Here is a 25,661-nt window from a genome sequence, read left to right as displayed (position 1 = left end):
GTACCAGTAAAGGCAGTTTAGTAGCCTTTTCAACAACTCTGAAAGTGGTTTAACTGGATTAATAATTATGTAATACAACGATTTTTAAGGTGTTTGGAAAGCACTTATCTGATTTAACGTGCTGAAGATGTAACAATGACAGTCTAGAAATTGGATGAGTAATAAAGTTGATATTTACTCTTTCAGTATTAAATATTCCCAATTTATTTGGTGAATACAAATACTGTGTTCTTCCCTACCAAAGTATTTGAGCACAAGTATGAGTAATCCCAAAGCTGTATTCAAATATGATTACCTCATGTTATGTACCATGACTAAGATTGGGTTGTTGAAAACAGTCCTACCAGTTCTTTCTACAGTGCAGTTCACAATTAATGACAATTACTTCTACCTGTAAAATTACTACCATTTGCTTGTTATGCAGCAACAACAAAAGAACAGTTTCTTTATTTAGAACAGTACATCATTAGCAACATTTGTTTATTCTGCAACAGGACTAACTGTTTTTTGCACTTTACACTAGTAATGTTTTTTTGTTCTGAAATATTGTGCAGTGCAGACCTTGTGACATTTCTTTATCCTGCAACACAGGAATCAGTTTATTTAGTATGATGTACAGTTAATATCTACTTTTCCTACATGAATGAGACAAAACTATTTTGTGCATGGATTAATATCATTACCTTCTCACGCAAAACAAATACGAGTTTTTGTACGATCAGTACCACTTGGTTTGTTTCCTTATTTGATGCAGTGTTCATTTAATAACATTTGCTTGTCCTATAAATCAATGACTAGGTTCTTTGATTACTTTGTGCACTTAATATTTATGAATATTTGCTTGCCCTATAAGTTAACCAATTTCTTTGTTTTATGCAGTGTACAATAAATAACATTTATTTGTCCTAAAACACAAGGACCAGTTTGTCTTGTGCAATTTAATATCATTTAATTTTCTTTCAACAAAGAAATATATATATATATATATTTAAATTTGTATACAGTTTACAAACATTTTCTTGTCCTATATGACAGTGACTAGTTTCTTTAGTTGTGTAATGTAATAAACAATTAATAATGTCTGCTTTGCTTCAACAAAGAAATAATTTTGTTTTGTGCAGTGCATTATTAGCAACATTTTCTTCTCCAACAAAACACACAAAAGTTTCATTCTTCTGTGCAGTGTAAAACTAGTACAACCGTTCTTGGACCAAAAAGTAATTTAATGCATTAAAGGTTTCAAAAAATTGTGTTTCGAAAGAAAATAGACCCCACCTGTTGTGTTATGACTAATTAATGAAATTAACAATTTATAAAATACAGTTTAAAAAATTGCTTTAAACTTCACATCTGTGAAGTTAATCCATTTAACATCATCAACAAATGGGTAAAGAATTCTCCGATGATTTCAGACCAATATTTTTAACATTACAAACAGAAACAAAACATAAGCATAGTGACAAAGTTATCCCCTCTCTACAGACGTGGACTCAAACCAACACTCAATCTACAAGCATTTATTTCTTTTCTGTGCATGAATTCAAAACCAGCGTTCAATCTTACATAAGTCATTACAAAATGGTATCATTTACTTTTAGTCCACACTTTCCAATACTTATATTCACTCTACAGTTATTAACAGGACCACTAAAAAATTACATCGTTAAAATACTTAAAATGTGACTACATTCTATGAATGTATCAACACATATTTTTTTGTCATATATGTATATAAACATGTAACTTTCAGCTGCTACTTTTTGAAAATCATCCTTTTTTAAACTCCTCATACAAAACTGAAAAGCATTTAATGTCATTCATAGTAACAAATCTATCTACATTCTAAAAACAAGTAAAAGAGTCATACATTTTTGTTCCAATTAATAATATGGTCCTCTTCATCTGAACAGAGAAAAAATAATCTCCTGAAGCAATGGATTGTTTGTGTTTCTTTCCTATTAACTTCTTTATGAATGGAAATCAATAATAAAAGCTGTCATTTAATTAGCTAATATTTCTTCTTCATTAACAAAACCAATCTTTTTTATGGTACACATTGCTGCTTTATTTATCACAGACATTGAGAAAAGCTCTCCCTTTGATAGTATACTCTTCATTTTGAATAAGCAAAGCAACAAATGCATGAAGCCTGATGTTTTTGAACTATAAAGAAAGTTTGTAAGCACAACTCTTGACATACACTGTGTACATGATGATTGCTCACTTATAACAATAGCTTCTTGCTTTCAAAACCTTTACTTGTTAGATAAATTTTAAAAGGAACCTACAAGCAGTAGCTTTCAGAAATCTCCTGTTATGAAACTGAGGAATATTTCTTTTTTGATGATGTTTGGATCTAAATAATTTTTTACTTTATTTATAGTCTATACACACAAATCATTGTTTTTGATTTCTTTCATCATTTGGTTCAAATAAATAACAGGTGGAAACAAACTTTAATAAGTTTAAATTACTCTTGGTGATAACTACACTTCTATCTATAATGGTTGTTACTGATTTTTATATATTTTGCACTTAAATCAGTATATCATATTAAACACTTTACATAATAATTTTTTTTTCATCCAGGATAGTATAATAAATAAATAATTAAACTAGCTAATATTTGGAAATTCAATCTCTAAATCAAGATATGATTAAAATGGAATTAATGATCTATAAGACTTTAAGTGTTATTGTATTCCAAATTCAATCAGTCATTGTTCAACTTCTACTCTTTGGCTCAAGTAGGACATACTTTTTATATCAAAACATCAATTTCTTAAAGAGAAATTAATGATTAATTAGCAGCTTTAAGTATTTTTTTATATCATAAACATCAAATACAGTGGTGCTATCTTTTGTTCCATAAAAATTACACTGACAGAAAACATTACATGCAATACCAAAACCATTCAAACTTCATAAAATCCCTCCAAAATTTTGTTACACTGTAGTCATAGGTTTTGCTTTTAACAAAATAAGTGAAAGAAGAAATCAGGAAGGATAAGCTTTATTGACTTTTGAGAAACATGTACAATGTTAAGATAACAATATAAAAATTCACAAAATATACAAGACAAAAGCTTATGGTTTAAAATGATCCAATACTAATGTTTACCATGCAAACTGTTAATGAATCAGGGAACCTGATCTAGTGAATCAACAACAAAAAAAACAAACAAACAAAACAACATATAATACATATCAAATGAGTGTTTCCTAAAATATTACAAAAAGAAATTAACATCATGTTCTTGAATTTTCTAAACTATTTTGTTTCACCCACATTTTTTATTTTGTAGAAAATACATTAATGTTTCAAGTACGTGAACGGATTAACCTGGCAGAGGAGCCACACTCAACAAAAACACCTGGAACAACAAAACGTCACGTGCATGCGATCTTTTCAAAAACATCTTGGGATGTACCAGCAAACAGTGAGCTAGTTGTAATGAACGTATTTTCCTAGTCTTTCAGATGACGATCTTGATGTTGTTTTTTGACTACAAAGACAGTAAAAAGGTTACCTCACTTGTCCGGGTAGCTAATCTTAGCCAAGCATGGTCACATGAATGAAGAGGCACATTTTGTGACACTACTTGAGAAGTATGTCATTACCAATAAAATGCTGTTTTCTTGTATTGAGCTTGATTTTTTACTACAACCATTTTTGTTGCTGAATTTTGTGATGTATAATTGTTTATGCCAACGAAAACTATAACTCAAGTAATGTAAGAATAAATTCCTAAAACAAACAAACTGGAATGTCTAAAGATGGTATGGTTTCTACAATAATACAAAAACTCACCATACCCATTGTTTTCTAAGGAGGTATCAAAATATTTTGTCCTGAATAATTACCTGAAAATGACTTCAAGTTAATTACATTTGTCATACTACTTATCCCACCTGTCACTACAGTTCCATCTCATTTTTATCCATCATTCCACCAGAGCTGACCAACAGTATTGGAAAGATGTCTTCTTTCATGGTGTGCTTCTACAAAAACATATTAAAGTAATTTATTCAAAATCAAAATTTGTTTCAAAACTTTCAAAATTTAACAACGAACTCTTCAGTGAGAACCTCACACCTTGACCTGAAACAACAAACACAAACTAGAACGAAATGTACTATTTTACTATTACAGTTTACTATAACTGTTCTGGCATCTATATCACAGAAAAGATGTCTGATAAGCCAAAATGAAACCACCAGAATGTTTTCATATTAGCATTTTATGAAGTTACATATTCCCTATTTGTATTACTCAGGTATTTAAAAGTCATTGTAAACTCTACAAATTGTTACAAATCTCCATATAACATGACATTCATCAGATGTTTTTCACATTACAGTAAGTGGAGAATCGACATTTTAATTACTGTAACCTTAGTTAAACGTTAATTTTGGATTATATGGTTCTAAGATATAAACTTTACTTTTATCAGTTCTTGTACTTTTCACTAACCCTGAAACAGTGGGAATACTGAAGGTAGCAGCATCAGCTGTTAATGGCCACTGTTTAAGGGTTAAAAATATTACAGCTTTCTGAAAAAATATAGTGATAAGAGTTATACAGCAAAATTGTTAGAACCAAGTATAACTGACAATAACTAATATATATGAATTTGGCAATATAATTGAGAACTCGACTTCAGAAATAATGCTTTTAAAAAGAATCAATATTTCAGAAAAGTACTTTCATACCTTCAAAACAATAAGATCATGGCATATGCATTTTTAAGTTTTTTGGTTTTTTCTAGCATGCTAAGAAAATCCAACAAGTATATGGGTAACAAACCTGTTAATTTCATACCAGCAACTTATGGAAACAATGCATCTTTAATTATCTTGTTATTTTCAGAAGTTGCAAGGGTAGATTTTGGCACAGGGTTCAAATTTCCTTGAACACCTAGATTACAAGTCTGAAACAGTGAGGAATAGATACTTTGCAATTATACAGCCATAAATATTTATACAAAAACACAATAGTAGCTGTCAAGAAAAACATCAAACAATCTAATTCTTACAGTTTGTATGCTGGAGTAGTGATATATACATAATTATGTATATGAAGGTGCAAAATGATCTATTCAGAAAAACTTTCAATGAATGCTATTTTCAATTTGTTCAGTGTCAAAACAAATGAGAAATGAAAACAACAACCTTTATGGGTTTTAAAATTTGGCTTTTAGGTTGACAATAGGAGAACCTGGCAAAGAAAGTAGCTGTTCAGAATAACTTAGATCATTGCCGTTCCTCATACTTTTCTCAGACAAACAGTAAGAATGTTTAGCAATAAAAGAAGCAATCCAAAGTAATTTTGACCATTGCAGTTCACAAAATATATCAGTTAGAAAAGTGCTAAAATAACTTTGCAATGAATATAATTGTCCAGATTAATTTTAGTAATTACAATTTCTACAAGTTGACTTCTAAACAAATGATATGACTTGTGAAAGTAGCTGCCTTAGATAATTTTAATCATTACAGTTTATACCATTTGTTGTCTAGATTAATGAACAGTAAAGGAATTTAGTAACCATATACTATTGTTTCTAAAGCTTATCTACTACACTACTGGTAAGAAATTTTATAATAACAGTAGATGTCCACTACAATTTTCAAAGTTTGCTTATTAGATCAGAGGTACACAAAATTGGTAACGACAGTAGCTGTCAAGAATAACATTAAACATCGTTATCTTTAGTTTGTCTTCTAGCTTCAAGGTAAGAGAATCTGGTAATAAAAGTAGTAAACCAGAATAACTTTAATTAATGTAGTTTCTAAAGTTTATCTACTAGTCTGGCAGTAAGAAAATTTGATAATTACTGTATCTTTCTATTGTTACTTACAAAATCTCTTTACTGAACTAGCATTAAAAAAATTTGGCAACAGCAAAAGCTGCCCACAGTTGATTCTAAAGTTTGATTGTTAAACCAGTAGTAAGTGAATTAAGTAATGACAGTAGCTGTACACTGTTGTTTCTAAACTTTATTTGCTAGACTAGTGGTAAGAATGTGGTTATGATAACAACTGCCAACTGTAGATTTTAATGTTTGAGTACAATATTAAAGATAAAATTTATTAATGATAGTATCTGTCCACTGCAGTTTCTAAAGATTAGCTGTAAAAGAATTTGTTAATAGTAATAGCTGTCTACTTTAGGTTTGAAAATACATCTGCTATACTAGGAGTAAGGTGATTTAGTGATGACAGTAGCTGTACACTGTTGTTTCTGAAGTTTGTCTCTCAGAATAGCAGTAAAAGAATTCTATAGTCACAGTAGCTGTTCACAGTAGTTTATCATAACTGTCTACTAGACAAGGGGTAATAGAAGCTGATAACGACTAGTTGTCTCCTGATGTTTCTAAAGTTTATTAAATTAGTGGTAAGAGAATTTAATAATGACAGTAGCTTTACACTATTGTTTCAAAAGTTTCTCTGCTAAAGTCTGAATCATAGACAAAATTTGTTCTAAATTAAAATTCAAATCTTAATGTGATTTACATTTATCAATCCCAACAAGATCTGACCATGCCTGATTATCAAGGTTTTCTTGAACCACCCTCCCTCAAACTAGACAAATATAACAAAAGTAAATTCCTTGAAATTGTGCTGAAATTTTAGAATTAGAGGTTAAATAAAATCAATGAGAAAAAGTGAAGTAAAAAAAGTGTATTGTTAAAATATTAGCAATGATGATTTGCTGTCTGAGAAAGCATTAGAGGAATACTCCAGTGTCTCCACTAGCTAATCAGGGTTGAGTAATAAAGATAAGTTAGAAATCAAACTAAAATTCAAACAAATCAAGCTCAAGCAAGCCCACATTGAAGCCCAGAAAGAAAAAGTCCATATCAAGGATAAAAGGGAGAAAGAGCAAGCTTGTGTTGAATCAGAGAGAAAAAGTAAATGTCTCAAGGCTGAACAAGCTCGTATAAAAGCTGAAAGAGAGAGTATACATTTCTAGGCCAGATAAGCATGCACTGAAGCCAAAAAAAGAGAAACAGCATGCTTGTATCAAAGCCAATAAGGAAATTAGATTCAACTTTGATTGACCAAGGCAAAATGATAACTTTGAACTCAATGAATATATTAATGGACGAACATTTAAAGAAAATGAAGTTGATAAATATTTCCACATTCCAACATTTTGAGAAAGTTACCCAAACCAAGGAATGGCCCACCAAAAAATGGTCATTATTATTACAGTGTTTTGACCGGTAAAGCACAAGAAACTGTTTAGAAGATTGTACAGATCATGATAAGGTTAAAGCAGCTATTCTCAAAACATATGAAGTTGTACCAGAGGTTTATCACCAAAAGTTTTGAGCTTATTGCAAGCAAGATAGTTAAACTTTGGTAATGATAGTAGCTGTATGTGAACTTAGTAATGACAGTAGCTTTTAACTGTTGTTTCTAAAATTTTGCTGCTAGACTCATAATAAGAGAATTTGGTAATGGCATTAACTGTCTATTGTTATTTCTAAAGTTTGTCTGCTAGAATAGCAGTAAAAAATTTAGTAATGATAGCAGTTGTCCATTATTGTTTTTGAAGTTTGTGTACTAGGCTAGCAGTAATAAAATTGGGTTATGACAACAGCTGTTTACTTGTTTTTAGAGTTTGTTTCCTATGTTAATGGTGAGAGAATTTCTTAATGACAGTAGTTGTTTCTAAAGCCAGACTAGTGATAATAGAATTTAGTTATGACATTAACTGTTCATTGTTGCTTTAAAAATGTGTATGCTGCACCAGGATTAAGAGAATTTAGAATGACTAGAGATGTACACTGTTGTTTCTAAAGTTTGCCTCCTAAACTAGTGGCAACAGAAATTGGTAAAGACAGTAACTGTCCATAGAAGTTTCTAAAGTTTGTCTGCCAGACAAACTGTAAGAGAATTTGGTAAAAAATAACTGTCTAGAGTAGTTTCACCATAATACAACACAATATAATGTTTAGGGACAAGGGACACACTGGCCCATCTCAGCTGTCCCATCCTCCAAGCCAAACTAAAACTATTAAAAAAAATTAAAGCCAGCAATTATCATTCATGTATGTATCAAATATTTCTTTAAACACATTCAAATTTATTGACTCTGTAACATCCAAAGGCAACCCATTTTATAGGACAACAACTCAATTTGAAAAACAAAATTGTTTTAACTGAAGACATTTTTTACCTTGCCTAAATCTTTTTTGTGTCTCTTAGTTATATAATTCTTGATGTAAGGCATGAAAAAATATTGATGTAGTAACATTATAAATTCCTTATACAATCTTAAACACTTCAATAAGATCCCCTCTAACTCTTTTTTTTCTTTTCTCAAGAGAAAACAGTTTTAAGGATTTTAATCTCTCCTCATATGAAAACCTCTTCATCCCAGGTACAATTCTGGTAACCATCCTTTGAACCCTTTCCAAAAATTCAATGTTTTTCCTAAGGTAAAGAGCCTAAGCCTGAAAACAATACTCTAAATGTGGCCTAACCCATGACCTATACGATGGAATTATAACCTCTTTAGACGTGTATTCAATATTTCTGTAGACACAACTCAAAATCCTAATTGCCTCAATACTTGCAAGAGTACTCTGTTTGGATGGCTAAACAGACTGATCAATCATTCCATCAAGATCATCTTCTTTCATGACAATGTTAAGGTTATTTCCATCCAAATTATACTTATAATTCAAATGATGATAACTCACAACTAATATGCAATATCTCACATTTAACATAAATTAAAATACATCTATCATTTATCTGCCTATCTCAGTAAATTATGAAAACCCTTTTGTAAAGCAGCAGCATCATTTTCACAGCTAGCAACATCCAAGATATCATCAGCAAATTTAAGCACTTTACTGACCATCCTTTACATCTATGTCATTAATGTAAATCAAAAAGAGCAATGGTCCTAACACTGAACTCTAAGGTATACAACTTGCAACATTAATCCATTTTGACTGAGCTCCATTTACAACAACCCTCTGCTTTACTTCATTAAGCCACTTCTATCCAATTTGGTATCCCCCACAACTATAGGGATGTTTCTTTATAAGCCTTTTATGTGGCATTTTGTCAAATCCAGATGTACTAAATCTGCACCCCTACCCTCATCTGTACATGCAGTAACATTTTAAAAGTACATCAAAAGATTTGTAAGGCATGATTTTCCTTTAGTGAAACCATGTTGACACTCCAATAAAGCTCTAAATTTAGATAACCGTTTTTGCAAAGGGTCAAGGATCAAAGGCCATGTCATCAAATTTGTTGATTTCCATTCAAAACGTTACTGAACTACTATTTTATGAATTTATGTTAATATGTTTGGAATCAAACTGTAGATTATAATTCAAACTTTAATATTATATATGAGTTAATTTCTTAATTTAAAAGTATATATTAAAAGAACACAACTAAATACAGATGTTAGTGAGTCATGTTGAAATCAGCATTGTTTAAAATTAGATGTTTATGACATCAAAATACTAAATCTATAATTTTGTACAAACTAGGAACTCAAATTACTAATATTTACAAGCTGTAATATAAAATAAGAACTCCTCAAAATCTTTTTATTTTGAGGAGATATGACTTATGAGCTGAATCAAACACGTTGGCCATGTTCAACTCTTTCCATTTTTTGGAATGATCCCTTATATACACTTACTTAAATATATAACATGTGAGTACCCAATCTACAGCTTAGAATGTCTCTAGAGTGGTTTTTCCCACCATTCTAATCTTTGAAAAAGCTTTCACATTCTTTTGATCCAAAATTTCAATGACGTAGATCGTGTCTTTAGTCTGCTAGTAGTATTATATTTTTGTAAAATCTAAATACATTTTAGTTAGTAAGCTTAATAAATTATAGTAGAATTCCATAGTAGCAGTGCAGTTATTTATAATTGATTGATTATTCAACTGTATATATAAAACCTAAAAATTAAAAAAATTGTTTAATATTCCAAATGTGTGAAATTTTAAAAGGCTAAGCAGCCAATGTCCAGCAGCAACTGAGTGCAAAGGTTGTAGCAAAAAGAAATAATTATTTGCTTTACTTCTTGATTTATTGTTTTATATTTTAGGAAAAATAAGTTTAATAATTTATTTTAAATAGTAATAATCTATGTACATAAATGTATAATGTATAATAATTGAAACATGACTGTATATTACAAAATACTAGGCCACTAAAACACAGCCAAGACAGGGACGACTAATGATCAGTTTTATATTACTGGATAGGCAACCTGAGTGCATGTGTACTATGTCAGTGCAAGTTATGTAATGTTAGCTAGGCATAGGTAATATAATAAATATATATATGTTAATATACAGCATTATCACACTTAAGACAAAACATTTGTACTTTCGTATTATAAAATGTAGTCATTCTAGTATGAAAAAAGTCATAAGTTTTTTATTATGGTTGCAATGTTAGTTAAGAGACAGACCCCATAAAGTTAGAGTATAAATATTAACATGAAATATAAAATCTCACTAAAAACAAATGCTTGAAATGTATTTAGGAAGTTTTAGAGATTATGCAAATACTTAAGATTTTTGGGACAAACAACAGTTTTTTTTTTCAATCATAACATAAAATCACACTAGTAACAAAACAAACTATTTTCACAAACAAATCTTTAGTACAAATATTTCATTAAAAACAAACTACTTTTGTGCACTAAAAGCTTGTAATCTTTACTAAAAGTCTACCAAATTCTGTGAAGATATACATGTTGTATCAAAAGTTATAATTCAAATAACTAATGTGTGCAGATACGTAGACAAAATCATGCATATTATACTAAGCCTGTTGCAAATTGATTAAATGATTTTACTAAGTATCTTTTATCATACTTTCCAAAGCTTTTCACACAACTGATGTAACACTAATGGGCCTATAAATATTGGGACAACTTTTGTTACCTCCCCTGAAGATAGGAGTGACATTGGCTAATTTCCAATCTGTTGGTACTTGTGCATTATTTAAGGACATAACTAATCCTTCACCTCTTTTAAAACCCTCAAGGAAATATTATCTGGCCCAGAAGCCTTAGCATTTTTTAAACTTCCAAATTTTATTTTGACAAGCTCAGAATTTATATAATTGTCTTGTTAAACTTTGTACCTTAAGATGGCTGGCATGGTTATTAAAACTTATTAAAATAAAGTAGAGAACAATGTTTCAACCTTTTGAAGTCACCTTTCATTAAAAAGGAACTACTTTTTGTGTATAAAAAGCTTGTAATTTTTACTAAAGGTCTATCAAATTTTGTGAAAATAAACACTTTTATCCTGAAAATAACCTAAGAAGGTCGAAAAACATTGTTCACTAATTTATTTTAATAAAAGTTTTAATATTTTTGTTAACCTAAAGATGACCTAAGAAGGTCAAGATGTTGTTCTCTACTTTATTTTAAAAACAGTTTTAATACCTTTGTTAACCTGGAGATGACCTAAGAAGGTCAAAAGGTTATTCTCTACTTTATTTTAATACTCATACCAGCCATCTTAAGATACATTGTTACTTTAAGTGAGTTTATTTTTGTTTTCATTTATCAATTGCTTAAGATGAGGAATGCTGCTCAAGTCTTCATTAGTAAAAAGTGAAGAAAAAGCAGAATTTAACAACATGTAGTCATTTATTCATTCATAATCATCCTTTATCATCTAGTGTTGGATATACTAGCACTTAGGATCAACAATTATTTCTTAAAAGTTTGGAACACTGTTACTTAAACAAATTAGCTGTGACAGTAATGTGTCCCCATAAAAAAGAAAAAAAAAAGCCTTGATTTAGTGTTTTTTTTTTAAAAAAATACATAATAATGACTGTACATATATATGAAAGCTGAAGAAATTAAATGTAGTTGCAAATATCTGATAGTGGGCTAAATTCAACAACAATTTGTTGAAGACTGACTTCTTTCATTTGTATTAACAACAGGTAATTAATAACTTCAAATAAGAAAACAGACGTTCATAAGCAATCTTAGCCAATCATGATTAAAGAATATTACTTACCTCATTTAAATCAGCATTCATACTAGAAGAATCCAGACTTGAATCATCCAACTCCAATACAAACTTCTCCCTTATTGCACTACCATCACTTCCAGTTGTTGACTTTATGTCCATTCCACTGTTCTACAGCATCAAGATAGTTTCTGAGTCAGTTATCCTATATTTAGGGCATGCTGTTAACCAAGAACTGGATGTTTCAACTTTAAAATACACGATTATTTCTGTCTCAGTATATTTACATGAAAAACTTTTATAAACAAAAATCCTGCTAGATTCACCTAAAAAAAGTAACCACTTACTCATTATTTCTAAAATAATGTGAAAAATATGACAAAATGTCATAGAACACTGGTAAAGTGAAATTCAGACATCAAGATTAATTTAACCTGTGAATCATTAGTGCTGTCTTCAGATTCCTCAGCTGGTTTTTCCAGAAAGGGAACCCAAGCATCTTTTGAACTGTTTCCAATACCTATACTAGTAGTGGAGTCTGAGTTTGCAGAGTGAAACCTTTTTATCTCAGCATCTAGTTCTGAAGGTTCTCGACGCCTCTTGTGTCCCGCAGATAAAGTAATAGAATCAGTTGTACCTACCTAAAACAAAAAATATAGCTTCCTACATTATTACACAATTAGTTTATTATAAATCATCCAAAATACAAACATTATTGTATTTTAAAATTGGTGTAATAGAATAGTTTTTTTCATATTAACAGATCAATGATTCTAACATTAATTGTTATTTAGATCTTTTGATTATGCATGGCATTCCTATGCAAAAGAATGAAAAATCAAATAAAGTTTAAAGTTGAATATTAAATAACACAAAATAGATTTACATAAAATCATGATATTATCATACTGTTTTCTTTTTTTCTGAAAGTACATTTTGATTCTTCAGAAGGTATTAAGACCAATAACAGGAAATATATATTTAAGTCAGATACAACAATAATGTGCTCATCTGGAGCACCATGTGAAAAATGGTGTGCATGGTATTATTGAAAGAAAGTTTATGTGGTAATTCAAAAACATATAAAATTAAAACAATTATCTATATAATATAATAAAAACAGATAAATAAGAAAAAATTACATGATATCAATGTACATACTGTTCCATGAAATTTTATACATTCAAACATCCAAAAAACACAACTCTAAAATCCTGAAAACATATATACCAATCAACATACATAATAAAATAACAGAGTGAGTCCTAAGCTTTTCATTTCCTGGTAAGTTGTAATCGGTCTATTCACTAGGTTTTTCAGCAGTTTCTATCAGTAATAATTACTTCAGGTTTTCTACACTTACTCTAGATAGTTTGTAAAACATTTTTAGTAATGAATTATTTGAAATCTGGTCAACATTCACCTCAGCAAAAGTTATTACAGAATAACCAATTAATGTACTATAAACTAAAGCATACATCTAAGCTTAATCTGTTGTGTTTTCCAATGGTGGGCTTGCCATCTACTGCTTGAGTAAGAGATGAATCTGATCGACTTTGGTGCAGCATTTTCTTAGTATCTCCACGAGACTCTGCTATAGGTGTGCTGTTGAGATTGTTCTGTGCTGTCATAGAGGACTGAAAGCAAAGATTTTAACTGTTCATAACATGAAATAAACTTATTCCTTTTTTCCAATACTAATAATATATAAGCATGTCTTAACTGATTCATCAGTAAATGTCCAAAGATGTTTTAGTTTTGAATAGAAATAGGAAATGACCAAATATTATGCAAATGAACTGAAAAGAAAAAGATTAACATAATTTCTCTAAACCTTATGTACCATTTTATTTATATTATGATAAATATGAAAACAACCAAACATTTCATGTTGTACACACTTACCAAATTCCATGCCATACTGTTAGTAAATTTTCTACATCAATATTCTTTACAATAGTAAATGTTTATTAAATATTCTACTAATATGAAAGTTCAAAATTATTATTCTACATTTCTCAACTGATTATTAGAAACCAAAAATATACTTGAATATTCTTTTAATGAAATAGAACCCTATAACAAACATACTCCATAAAAATAATTATTGTTACTTTTGCTTACAATTTATACTTTAATTTATTTAATAACATCCAAGCTATCAAGAATACAATAACTGTAATAACAGTCAGAATTAGAGAAGATCAGGCCAGAATTTGCTTTATTATAGTAAAAGCACAAAAACCAAAATATTTTGATATACCAGAGTAATGTATACCTGCATGACTGAACAGAAATGTCATACATAGCTGCATTAACATATGCAAAATTAAAATCATATTAATTACGCTTACATCTTCATTTAGAAAATTTTGAACTAGAACATCTAAAATAATCTAGTGTATATTAGTTTCAATGTAACTGTCAGATCACATTTAACTTTGCACTCCATTGTCAAATTATAAACCCTGTATTTCTATGCTGTTACTGAACTATGAACTCTGCAATGCATTCTTTTCAAATTTTTACAGACTACTTGTTCTTTTTTAAAGTGTATATAATATAGTGGGCAAGAGTAACTCACTATCCAGAATTTCAAACCTAAGATATTCTTGCCATTTTTTTTTTCTACAATACAGCATATTCTATTGTCACATAGTATATAAATCATCACACATAATGAAAGAAACTAAAACACAAGCACACTTTACAAATGCTCGGAGTGGTACCTACCTTAGACCCAAGTGAAATTATAATTGGTATTTCACTATGACACTATCAAAATATTTTATAACACAACTGAATTCAAATCATTTACAAAATGTTTTGAATTAGAATTTCACTACCTTAGGTAATTAAAAATACATTACCATTTTGTCCTTTTTCTTCAGCTTTGCAGTAACACTTGGAGGCAAATACTTGTTCAATTCCCTCCTAAAAATGATTTGTATTCAGTTTTAGCTAATTTCTTCAGATTTACACTGAGAATTAGTAAGGTTATTTCTTCTACTGTTTTATACTGAGAATTGGATTATTTTTTCTACTTATTTGTATTGAGAACTAAGTTATTTCTTTCTCAGACTTATACTTAGAATTAATTTAATTCTTCCACTGATTTAAATAGAGAATTAGCTATTTCTTTCTTATGCAAATAAACTGATAATAAACTTTTACAAGAAAACTAACAGTAAACTTGTGAGATTAATAAATGTTTCAATTTTCCCTAACTAAAATGTTTCATGTTAAACATTTTTCTAGGACATCTTGGATCCTCTGTATATGGACTTGATTATTTTGACCAGACATGCAATCACAAAAAATATGTACTATACCTTTTAACATTGTAAATATATCTTTATGAAAATCTCTTGTACCAAAATATCAAATTTCTTGATAAAGTATTATAATTACTTTTTTTGTGAATTTAAGAAGTCAGAATATAACTCTGACAGAGTGGAATGTGATTTCCAGTTTAAGACTAAATGTACTTTTTTTTTAATTTTCAAATTAAACTTGCATAATCCCTCAGAACCACCTAAATGAACATTAAAGGTAACTTAAATACAACTTTGCACCTTTTCTGTAGCTTATTCTACCCTAACATTGTATATCAATTTGATCTACTTGATCAATCTTGTAAATGCCACAAAAAATTATGAAATTCAAATTACATTTTCTATCTAAAAACACTGTGCACTGTTATAGACAACTACATACTATTTATTCTTACAGCTATAGTTAATACAAATCAAATCTCCCATGCACTTTATTGGCACTTAGATCAGTTCCATAGCAAATTATCACAGATTTGCTTGCGTTTGGGTATTCTTTCTTATTTAACATAATATGTTACTAATTTTAACATTTTAGGTTTTATAACTAGTAGAAATGCTGCTGTACAGTTGGCTGTTTGTGCTAGTAATTACTAATAATAATATTATTATTACCTCATTGAAAAAAAAACTGAGAAAAAGTGAACATTTTCTAATAAAGGATTTTTTCTCTGGCAAGTCCTGTAGAGGAAAGGTGTTCAAGCTTGTGCTTTTTAGTCATGTGCAACTCAATGCATCAAAATAATTCAATGTACAAAGCTCAAAATTTTCATAAATTTTACTAATATAAACTGTAAAGTTTTTATATGCTAAAAAACTACTATTTATTGAAAAAATATCTTTTTAAAAACTCCAGTTTCTGATTATTACATTATAAATTATATCAATAAAGATTTCATCAATCTCTCATGTATAGTCCTAGTGAAAATTGTATTGTTGTGAGCAGAACACTTTTGTTTAAAAGTGTGTTCAATTATAAAGAAATTGTTGCTACACTAACTACAGTTATATTTCTAACAGTTTGAATCTCAAATACCCAAAGTTATGGATTTTTGTTTGTGTGCACATTAAATATATGATAAAGGTGTTTTGATTACATAAATAAGTACTGACATACAAATTACATACATTATAGTGAGATAAACAAAACATTACATCTTTTCTTTAGGGTTGTTGCTAATATTAAGTTTCATTTATTCTAAATATGCAATTTAGAACCCCAAATATTAACCAACAAGAAGAAACAGCATCCTAACATTATTCTACTTTAAATGGCTTTCTAACTTACCTATACATGCATTAAATTAACTTCCTTATCTGGCCAAGGCAATCTAGGTTATAACAAAATATTAAATTGATGCAGAATAACTAAATCAACTGTAAGAACAAGCTAGCCTTAAAAAGAGAGCAGCAAAACACTCTTCTCTTTCCATTGGTTATAAATAACCCTATAGCACATGTCAGAGAGAATTACTGACTTTTTTTTTAAAGACAGCATAGCATGCAAGTTCTAGTTTACGGCTGTAAACTTTCATTTTAGCTTGGGAATATCTAATGTATAAGATTTTGTAAACCAAGGATATAATATAGCAGTGGAAATAAATTCTAAAATGTGCAATTCTAAACAAAAGTGAAAAATGAAAATGTATTTAAACATTTCTTTTTTGAAATTTAAAAAGGAAACATTACAGAATATTAAAATTTCAATTATAAACTATATTGTGATGGTAAGCTAGTTTAAATTTTAAATGTATGTAAATAGGTACACTACACTTAAAACTTATGGCAGAAATAGCTAAAAACATAAAAAAAACAAATATACATTTTGCTAATTCACATGGTATTAAGTAACATCTTAATTAGCAATAGGTTTTTATTCTTAGTCTATACATTTCCTCATAAATATTTATTTTTGTATTTCTTACATAATAGTAAGAAATGGTAACTTTAATCATTCATGCACAAATATTGCCTTTTCAGAAGTACTGAAGTTATCCCACTAAAAATCTTCAAGAAAACTAATACTCAACAAACAATTTATTTACCGTCTTACGTGTTTTGCTTCAATCTTCATACCTGGCTTGTACAGGTTTATCTGCATGGCTTGATGCATTACTAGAAATAAATGTAGAAAACATTTTTGTTATTTCTTTGCATAACAAACTAGATATTCATTCTACAAAAACAATGACTGAACTCCAGACAAATAATTTTACAGTGACACACCTAATATTAATTTTTATTTAAACCAATGTCTCAGCTTACATATTTTCCTGAGTACAACATTTTAAACTAACATGCTATTAACAAGTTTTTATTTTATAGATGTTACAACTTTCAGATTAGACTACTGATTAGAGTCTCTTTTACAGTAACAATGCTTGTATTATAAAACATATTTTATGTATTAAACCAACAAACTCTTCTAAGAAGACATATATCAACACACTGATAAAATTATAACTTTCTGATGGTCTTTTTTATTTTACTACAGTTTTTATGTAATACCACACATAGGTAACTTGTCCTTCTATTTAATCTGGTACAATAATAGAAAATATTTTAAATAACTACAACAAACAGACAACCTACATAAAAGTTCAGTTACTAGTTTGAATTAATGTTTGTTTTATGGTTGTAAAAATGTACATGTTGCTACTGCAAAACAGTTTGTAACAAAACTGATGATATACATTTAGTGCATGTGTTCAAACAATTACATACACAAATAGCATTACAATGTTAACCTGAAGATAGCCTAAAAAGTTCAAAATGTTGTTCTCTGATTTATTAGTAAAAGTACCCATACCAGCTGTTCTAAGATACATTACAATAAAGCATTCCTATTTTTCCAACATTTATCTTAAAAATCATATTAAATTTATACTTATTAAAGGCACAGTAAAAACATTTTTCTTTTGAGACATTATCAAGAACATACAGTTAAAGAAAAGCATCAGAAATACAATTTTTCTTTGATGGTTTTAATTTCTGACTGATCTTCAATATTATAACACTCCTAATGAATTAGACAGCTTTATGATTAAGGTTCCCTTGTTAATCATTCTTTCTAATTTTCTTGCAGATATAAAATAGTAATTAAAAAACTCAAACCTGTGTCAGTAAATGACTGAATATCAAAAGTGAGATCTACATTCAGATTTTCTGTTTTAGCAAACTGGAGTCCAATAAACCACATTGACTGAAAAGTGTCTCTGAAACAAACAAAAAAATTTAAAGAAATACCTAAATAAAGATTTTTTCATTCTCATCTGTTTATGTAGATTATATAAAAAACAGAGCATATTTCTCTGACTTGCTAATAAAAATGGTTAAATTTTAAACAGTTACATAAACTGATTATAACTTATTCAAGCAATATGAAACTATTTTTAATATAAGTAATACACAACTTAAATAATGATTATTTATTATTGACAATAAAACAGATATTTTGCAATAATAAATAATTATGGTTTAAATGCTGTATTACTATTAGACCCCCATAATTTAAACTTCATAAAAGTTGTTTTGGTTTTAATAAATTTTCCATAATTCAGCTATGCAAATTTCAAAAATATTCATTCTCTTCTATCATATAAGTTTGTTTGTTTTTTGATTACAAATTGAGAACAAAAAACCCTTACTTATATCAAATTATTATTTTGTCTACCACAACAAACATTTTTTTGTTGTTATATTTGTTCACAAAAATACAAACTTAAGAAAAGGGAAGAATAGTGATGCCAAATGAATATGGATCCTCATTCACCCTGGTTTTTTGTTTGTGAAATTCATGTGTTTAAATATCAAAACTGTGTTGTGGTCTTTCTTTTATGCATTGCACCTGGAATATCTCTCGTATCAATAAACAGCAGTAATCAGTTATGTTGATGTTCCAACTTCCCTGATACCTCTCCTTCATTTCCCTGTCGTATTTATGAAACCCCTCATCTTGTTGTTTGCTGATAACATCAAGACTTTCAGGGATATAGTCAAGTGCAAGGAATTAAATTTCAAGGCCATATTACAACCCAACTTTTTTAATTTATTAAGTATGTTATTTAAAAGGCTTCTGTAATTTGAATTCTTTACATTTCCTAAAGAATTGTCAACAAAAATCTCAATATTTCACTTCAGAAATAGCTGAGAACTGTCTACATAGATACTTGGCACAGTAGTCACCTTTATCTAAGGCCTTTACAAACTGCTCTATTAAGTCAAGTTTTTTGGATCTAACAAACTTTCATGTTCAATGTTTTCTGATCATGATTAGGTTGACTATGCATGACCACTACTTCTTTATTCAGTGCTGATTATATGCTCTGTTGTCCCATTTTGGCAAAAAACTATGTCTCAACAACATACAAAAGACTTTAAAGTCTCCACAAGGTACCTAACCATGTTCATTGTATTTGATCTTATTAAGAAGGTTTATATTTTCATAGATTTCCTTCAAGTAAACCAAATGAGCAGTAGGAACAGATGCACACACATAACCACTTTGAAGGAAAACACCCTTCAGCCTTCTTTTCAAAGAGTCAAAGAAAATGTAAAACGTACATATAACATTCTGTGAAAAATCTGTATGTGATGGAAAAAAATAAAATATTTTCAGATTCAGCATACAGAAATTTCTTTAGAACATGTAGAAAATTCAAGACAATAAAACCATTGCAGGTCAGTGTTATTAAATTAAATACGACAAATTATAGAAGTAAATCAATTAAACTATTTTGTAAGCAAAAATGGGATCATGACTAATTAAACTTTAAAATACATTTATAACAACATATTAAACTGCATTTAAAAAAACTATATATTATGGACTTAATTTAACATTTAATTTTTTGTTTGATATATAAACATAACTCGACCTTAATGAACATCCAGGGTATGCAAAATTGCCAGGTTACCTGTCTGACAAGATAAATGTTTTCCAATAAAATATCCCACTATGAAATTGAACTCATTTTTTACTGAATAAGTTTTTACATAGATGCTACTATTTTTGTTTGGTGCAGTGCTTGCTAGAAGCTTAAGTGGGACTTGTAAAGCCTAAACTTCAAATGAGAGGCAACAGCATCTATGTTTTCCCTCATATTTTTCACAAAATTCAGGTGAGTAATTCATTCTTTCACATTTATCACATTTATTAATTGATAATTTTTCAGTCATGTTAAATCTCTCATAATGGACTCCATCAAGTCAAACTAGTCTGTTATCCCAAACTAACCTTTATAGTTTCCATACTATAACTTCTAATAAGTTTTGTGTATCTTCATAAAACTTTTGCAAGCTTTCAGTAATTAGTAAGTCATTTAGAAACAAAAGGTCAGAAACTTTAATGAAATATTTTCACTATAAATTTCTCAGTGAAAAAGTGGAGTTCAAATATTGATTGATCTGAGTGCAAAGTGATTTTAATTTTAAAATTAAAAATCTAAAACATCACTTGAGTAATCTCTAAAACCTCCTAAATGAATTTTAAACATTTTGTCCATAAAACTTTTCATTTTCACTACCCTAACTCTACACAAGATTTGTCAAACTAACCAACTTCATAACCACCAAAAAAATCTAAATTATCCTCTTTTCTTTCTTTCTTCAAATTGTAAGATAAACCTACATTTGTTTATCAGAAATATCTTAAAACTCACAACTGTATACATCTGTTCATATTTATATTTCATTACTCTTTGAGCTTTGTCTAATTAATGTTAATGTCATAAGATCTGAAAATCACTTGGCAAACATGCAGTTCACATTATCATATTAAATTACAGAATGCAAAAGCTACTTGATAGTTGATTCACATGTATACCTTATGAAAATTTTTATTATTATTTGATTTACCTAATTTATCCTAAAAGATACTTTGATTTTTACATATTAGTTACTTAATAATAAATAACAAATACACAAGAAAAACAAAATACTTACCTTTTTTTGCTCTCAACTGTTTATGTAAGTTACATCAAACGTTTTTATACTAATTGTACCACTGTACTAAATAAATTCTTATTTAGTTAAATGATACATCAAATAACACATAACAAATACATATAAAAAAAGAGAGAATGTCCTATAACTATCACAATGTTTTTGGTTTTCTAACTATGCAACAAAAGTCATAAAAATTCAGCTTAGCTCGTTTCCTCAGAGTTATAAAGTTAGAACTGGAAGCAAAATTAACAATTTTTGTTCAAAAAACAATATAATATAACACGTCACTTGATAGATTAAAATCTTAGCTTGCTATTATTTTTAAATAATATAGTATTAAACATAGAGAGCTACTGGCAATTTATGAAACAGAGAATAGAACAGGTGGACATGGCAATAGGGGTCTGATTTTTCATTTCTTGGCTCTGTAACTGAACAAGACTAAAGAATATAAAAATTATGCTTTGATGACATCATTATAATTAATAATTTATGTTAAACTTTGTACTTCTTGGAGGAGTAGCAAAATTAGAGAAGATGCCAAGAGAAAATATCACAATTTTCCTACTAGAGGAAATTCAGGTCTTTCTTTTAAAATTACCATGTAAAATCATGATCTTAATATCTATACATTATTATGATTTGGATCATTAGCTAAATTTTTATTCCAAATTTATTTGTGTACCACAGTAATGAGTCTAGTTAAATTCTAACAATACTCACTACAACTTTGTGACAGGCATAGGAAATATAAAAAAATTAACATACTATTTTCTTTACCAAAAATAAATGGTAATATGTTAAGACAAGAAACAACCATCATGAGAAAATAAACTTCAATTTATAATTGATACATCTTTGTGAAATTCTTTTTGTTTTCAAATTTCATTCCTTTAACACTTGGTTTTATTAAATATATTTCCTTAAAATTTCATAAAATAACTTAAATGACCATAGACAAATTTATGTCACAAATTATATAAATGTATACTTTATAAAGGTTTATTGATAACATAGCTGAACATTGCACAAAGAAATGTGTGCTATGATGATATTTCATTTGATTTTTTTAGTTTTTATTTTAACTACTGATTTCATTTCCTTTTGTTCTTTTCCTGCTTTTTATTTTATTTCAAGCGATTTCCTCATTTATAATCAACACTGGACTTCAGTAGTTGAATTTGATAAATGAAGTGGCTCTCTTTGTTTAAAAAAAAGATGCATTTTCATGAAAGAGGAACTGATGAATGTCAGGTTTCTACAGTTAGTCATGGCAAATAATGTAAATAACAGAAGTTATTAAAACATTATGTTTATGTAAAGAATCACAATGCTTATTGAGATTTTTATTATTCAATGAAAGGGAAGCATTTACAGTTATGACAAAGTGTTCGTACCCCTGCGTCGTGAGTAGTTTTTTTCCTCATAACTTAAAAAGTATCACGATTAGGATAATGAAAGTATAATATATTATAAATATTATACTAACACATATCTACATAAATTTTTATGTAAATTGAATGACGAATAAACTGTTTATAAACAAATAACCAAACATAGGAGGGACAGAAAGTGTTTGTGCGTCTACTTTAATGGTCAGTTGTGCAGCCTTTCAGGTGAATTACTTGGCGCAATCTCTCCTCATAGCCCTCCATGATTGTTTGACAGTACTCGACTGGTATTTTCTTCCATTCTTCTTTAGAGAAGACCTCCAATTCTTGCAAGTGTTTTGAATGATGCTGATGAACCCTGGTCAGGTGACTGTGATGGCCACTCCAAAATACTTATATGGTTCCTCTGCAACCAGGATTGAACATATTTCGATGTGTACTTAGGGTCACTGTCATACTTGGAGGTCCAACAATGCCCAAACCACAAGACCCAAGCCTCATTCTTGATATAAGTACCTAATATATCAATGTACTCTTCTTTTTCATGATGCCATTGACGCTTCATGTTTCACTGTAGCGATGGTGTTCTTAGGAAGATTTTGTTTCCTCTTCTTAAGGAAAATATTGCAAACATCATTGTGGTTGAAAAGCTCGATTTTAGTCTTGTCTGACCAAAGAATACTCTTCCAATAGGTAAAGGGTTTAACTACATGCTTTCTTGCATACCTCAATCATGCTTCTAAATGAACAGGCTTTAAATATGTAGTTCTACGAGGATGGCATACTTTGAACCCAGAAGAGCGTAACATGTTCGTAACTGTAGAGGTGCTTACTTCAACCCCAGTTTCCCTTACCAGTTTCTATATGTCATTACATGTTAAACGAAGGTTCCTACTAACGTCTCTGAGAACCTTCCTCTTGGTTGTCTCTGTAATTTTGGTGGGGCGACCAGAACGAGGGAGGTTAGCAGTTGATCCTGTAAGCTTAAACTTGGCAATTATGCTTTGAACAGTAGATTTCAGCACACTAAGTTGTGTAGCAATACCAGAAAGAGATACACAAGACTTGTATTTTACAATAATTCAGTTTTTTAAATAATTGGACAGTTGTTCCCTGTTCGCCATGATGACCAAGCAGATAATGACGGAGATGGTGCTAAATTGCCGGAAGTACATTTTTTGATGGTTAAATTCCAATAATTATGAACCCAGTGTCTAGTTCTGGAATAGTATAATGTAGTTTATTCGCCAAACTAAACAAAATGTTTATGGGAATATCAGTTTTTTCACACGTTCTGAAGTGTACGAACACTTTCTGGTCCTCTTGTTTTGGTTACTTGTTTATAAACAGTTTATTTATTGTTCAATTTACATAAAAATTTATGTAGATGTGTGTTAGTATAATATTTATAATATATTAAATGTCTATCAGCCTAATCCTGATACTTTTTATGTTATGAACAAAAAACTACTCGAGATGCAAGGGTATGAACACTTTCTGTCGTAACTGTGTGAGAAAGTTTTTATATCCAAGAATGTTCTTGTAACATTATGTCAATTCATAAAAAAATGAATTACACAAGTGGTTCATAAACAATTATGTAAGTAAACTTTGCCATGAATTATTGCTTCTACAAATAACAATTTTAACATTCATGCTATTAATACCAATTCAATCGTAACTTCATGTTAAATGTAAAATGAAATGGTCATGTACATCAAATGTTAATATGCTTTACTAAGAAATATTTCCTTTAAATATTCATTTATACAGTCATGTCAGTCTGTTTTCTTCACACAATGGGGCAAAAAATTCCAGCCATTATTTCAGTTTTGCATAATTTATTCTTATGAAGGGACATAGAAGAAATATTGAAGGATGATTTGACAACATATGCTTTATTTCAAGCTGAATAATGGATGATGTCATAGTGAACTTGAGCTTTTTGTTTTAATTTTGTTTATGACTGGTCAAAATTGGAACTTTTGGCTACAACAACAAAATCAAAGTTTACAAATTTTTCTCATTATTAAGGAGATCCACAATAAAAATAAATCATGAATAAAGGCCACTAACTTTCACAAATTAATAAATTAAATGTTGTAATGAATATTCTGTTTTGTCTTTTAAATTACAAAATGCTATCAAGATGGTTTGAGTTTATATCTAGTAGAGCCAGAGTAGAGGAAATTATCTCCTAATCCATTTTCATACTGAAAGTAAAGACCTGTAAAGGTCTAGCAAAAATTTAATGAAACTGATGGACAAGCACAACAGACTAAAACACAGGATTCTGATGAACAAGTTATACACTGCTATTTTATTTGAAAATTTAGTGGCTTTTGGAAAAATATGCTTGTTGGACACGTACAAGACATACTGTAATTCCCACACAAATTGCCTGCTAGAAACATACAAAGGGAAACAATCTTTTAAATGTGGAACTTTGACTGTTGTCAAATCGACTGTCAAATTAAATGCTTAAGCACTTTTAACTTTACATAATAGTGCTATAACAGTTATGATAAAAAGAGAAAGAAGGATCCAAAATTTACAAAACCTCTATTTAAAGATGTAAGGAAATAAAATTCAAGTTCAGTAATACATTTATAACTATACTTTTGTAAAATAGGCCTATAAATTACAAATCTTTAGCAAACAAGCATTGTGCAAAATACAGTGCCTTTTTTTGGTTATCATAAATTACATATTTGTACATAATATCACAATTTACTTAAATTGATGCTTAAATTTAAATTGTTGTTGTATCAACTTAGAAAAATAAATATAATAACGTGAATAAAAATAATGTTTTCATGTACTTCACATCATATTTGCCTTGAACATCATTGATTCTTTTAATCAGAGACAATGAAAACTGAATTTTTGTGTATTTCAAATATTCATCTTAGTAAACTCAAAAGATTAACTACCAGAATAACATATTATAAAACTACAGTAAATTACCTTGATTTTTAAACAGGATAAATGAAGGTTA

General features: G+C 29.1%; 1 protein-coding gene across 3 annotated transcripts in view; it reads right to left on the bottom strand.

Moving 5' to 3' along the window:
* Positions 1-2,997: 2,997 nt before the first annotated feature.
* The window catches only part of LOC143230672 (poly(A) polymerase type 3-like), an 82,549-nt gene continuing 59,885 nt past the window's right edge, over positions 2,998-25,661 (bottom strand). The window contains exons 15-23 of one of the 3 annotated variants that reach the window (XR_013016588.1): positions 18,441-18,541; positions 17,372-17,441; positions 14,865-14,928; positions 13,473-13,631; positions 12,429-12,635; positions 12,043-12,165; positions 4,808-4,931; positions 3,913-4,002; positions 2,998-3,506 (exon numbers count right to left, since the gene is read on the bottom strand). Coding sequence is in view for 1 of the 3 variants with exons in the window: in XM_076464609.1 (XP_076320724.1) it covers positions 4,830-4,931; positions 12,043-12,165; positions 12,429-12,635; positions 13,473-13,631; positions 14,865-14,928; positions 17,372-17,441; positions 18,441-18,541 (826 nt within the window). In the remaining 2 variants the exon portion in view is untranslated. Of the gene's footprint in view, positions 4,003-4,807; positions 4,932-12,042; positions 12,200-12,428; positions 12,636-13,472; positions 13,632-14,864; positions 14,929-17,371; positions 17,442-18,440; positions 18,542-25,661 lie in introns of all 3 variants that reach the window. The other 2 variants (XR_013016589.1, XM_076464609.1) reach the window with 2 other exon arrangements.

This window comes from Tachypleus tridentatus, chromosome 10 (genome assembly GCF_004210375.1).
Source record: "Tachypleus tridentatus isolate NWPU-2018 chromosome 10, ASM421037v1, whole genome shotgun sequence".
NCBI classification, from domain to species: domain Eukaryota; kingdom Metazoa; phylum Arthropoda; class Merostomata; order Xiphosura; family Limulidae; genus Tachypleus; species Tachypleus tridentatus.
The sequence above is the reverse complement of the archived record's forward strand: the minus strand, read 5'-3'. Positions and strand labels throughout refer to the sequence as shown.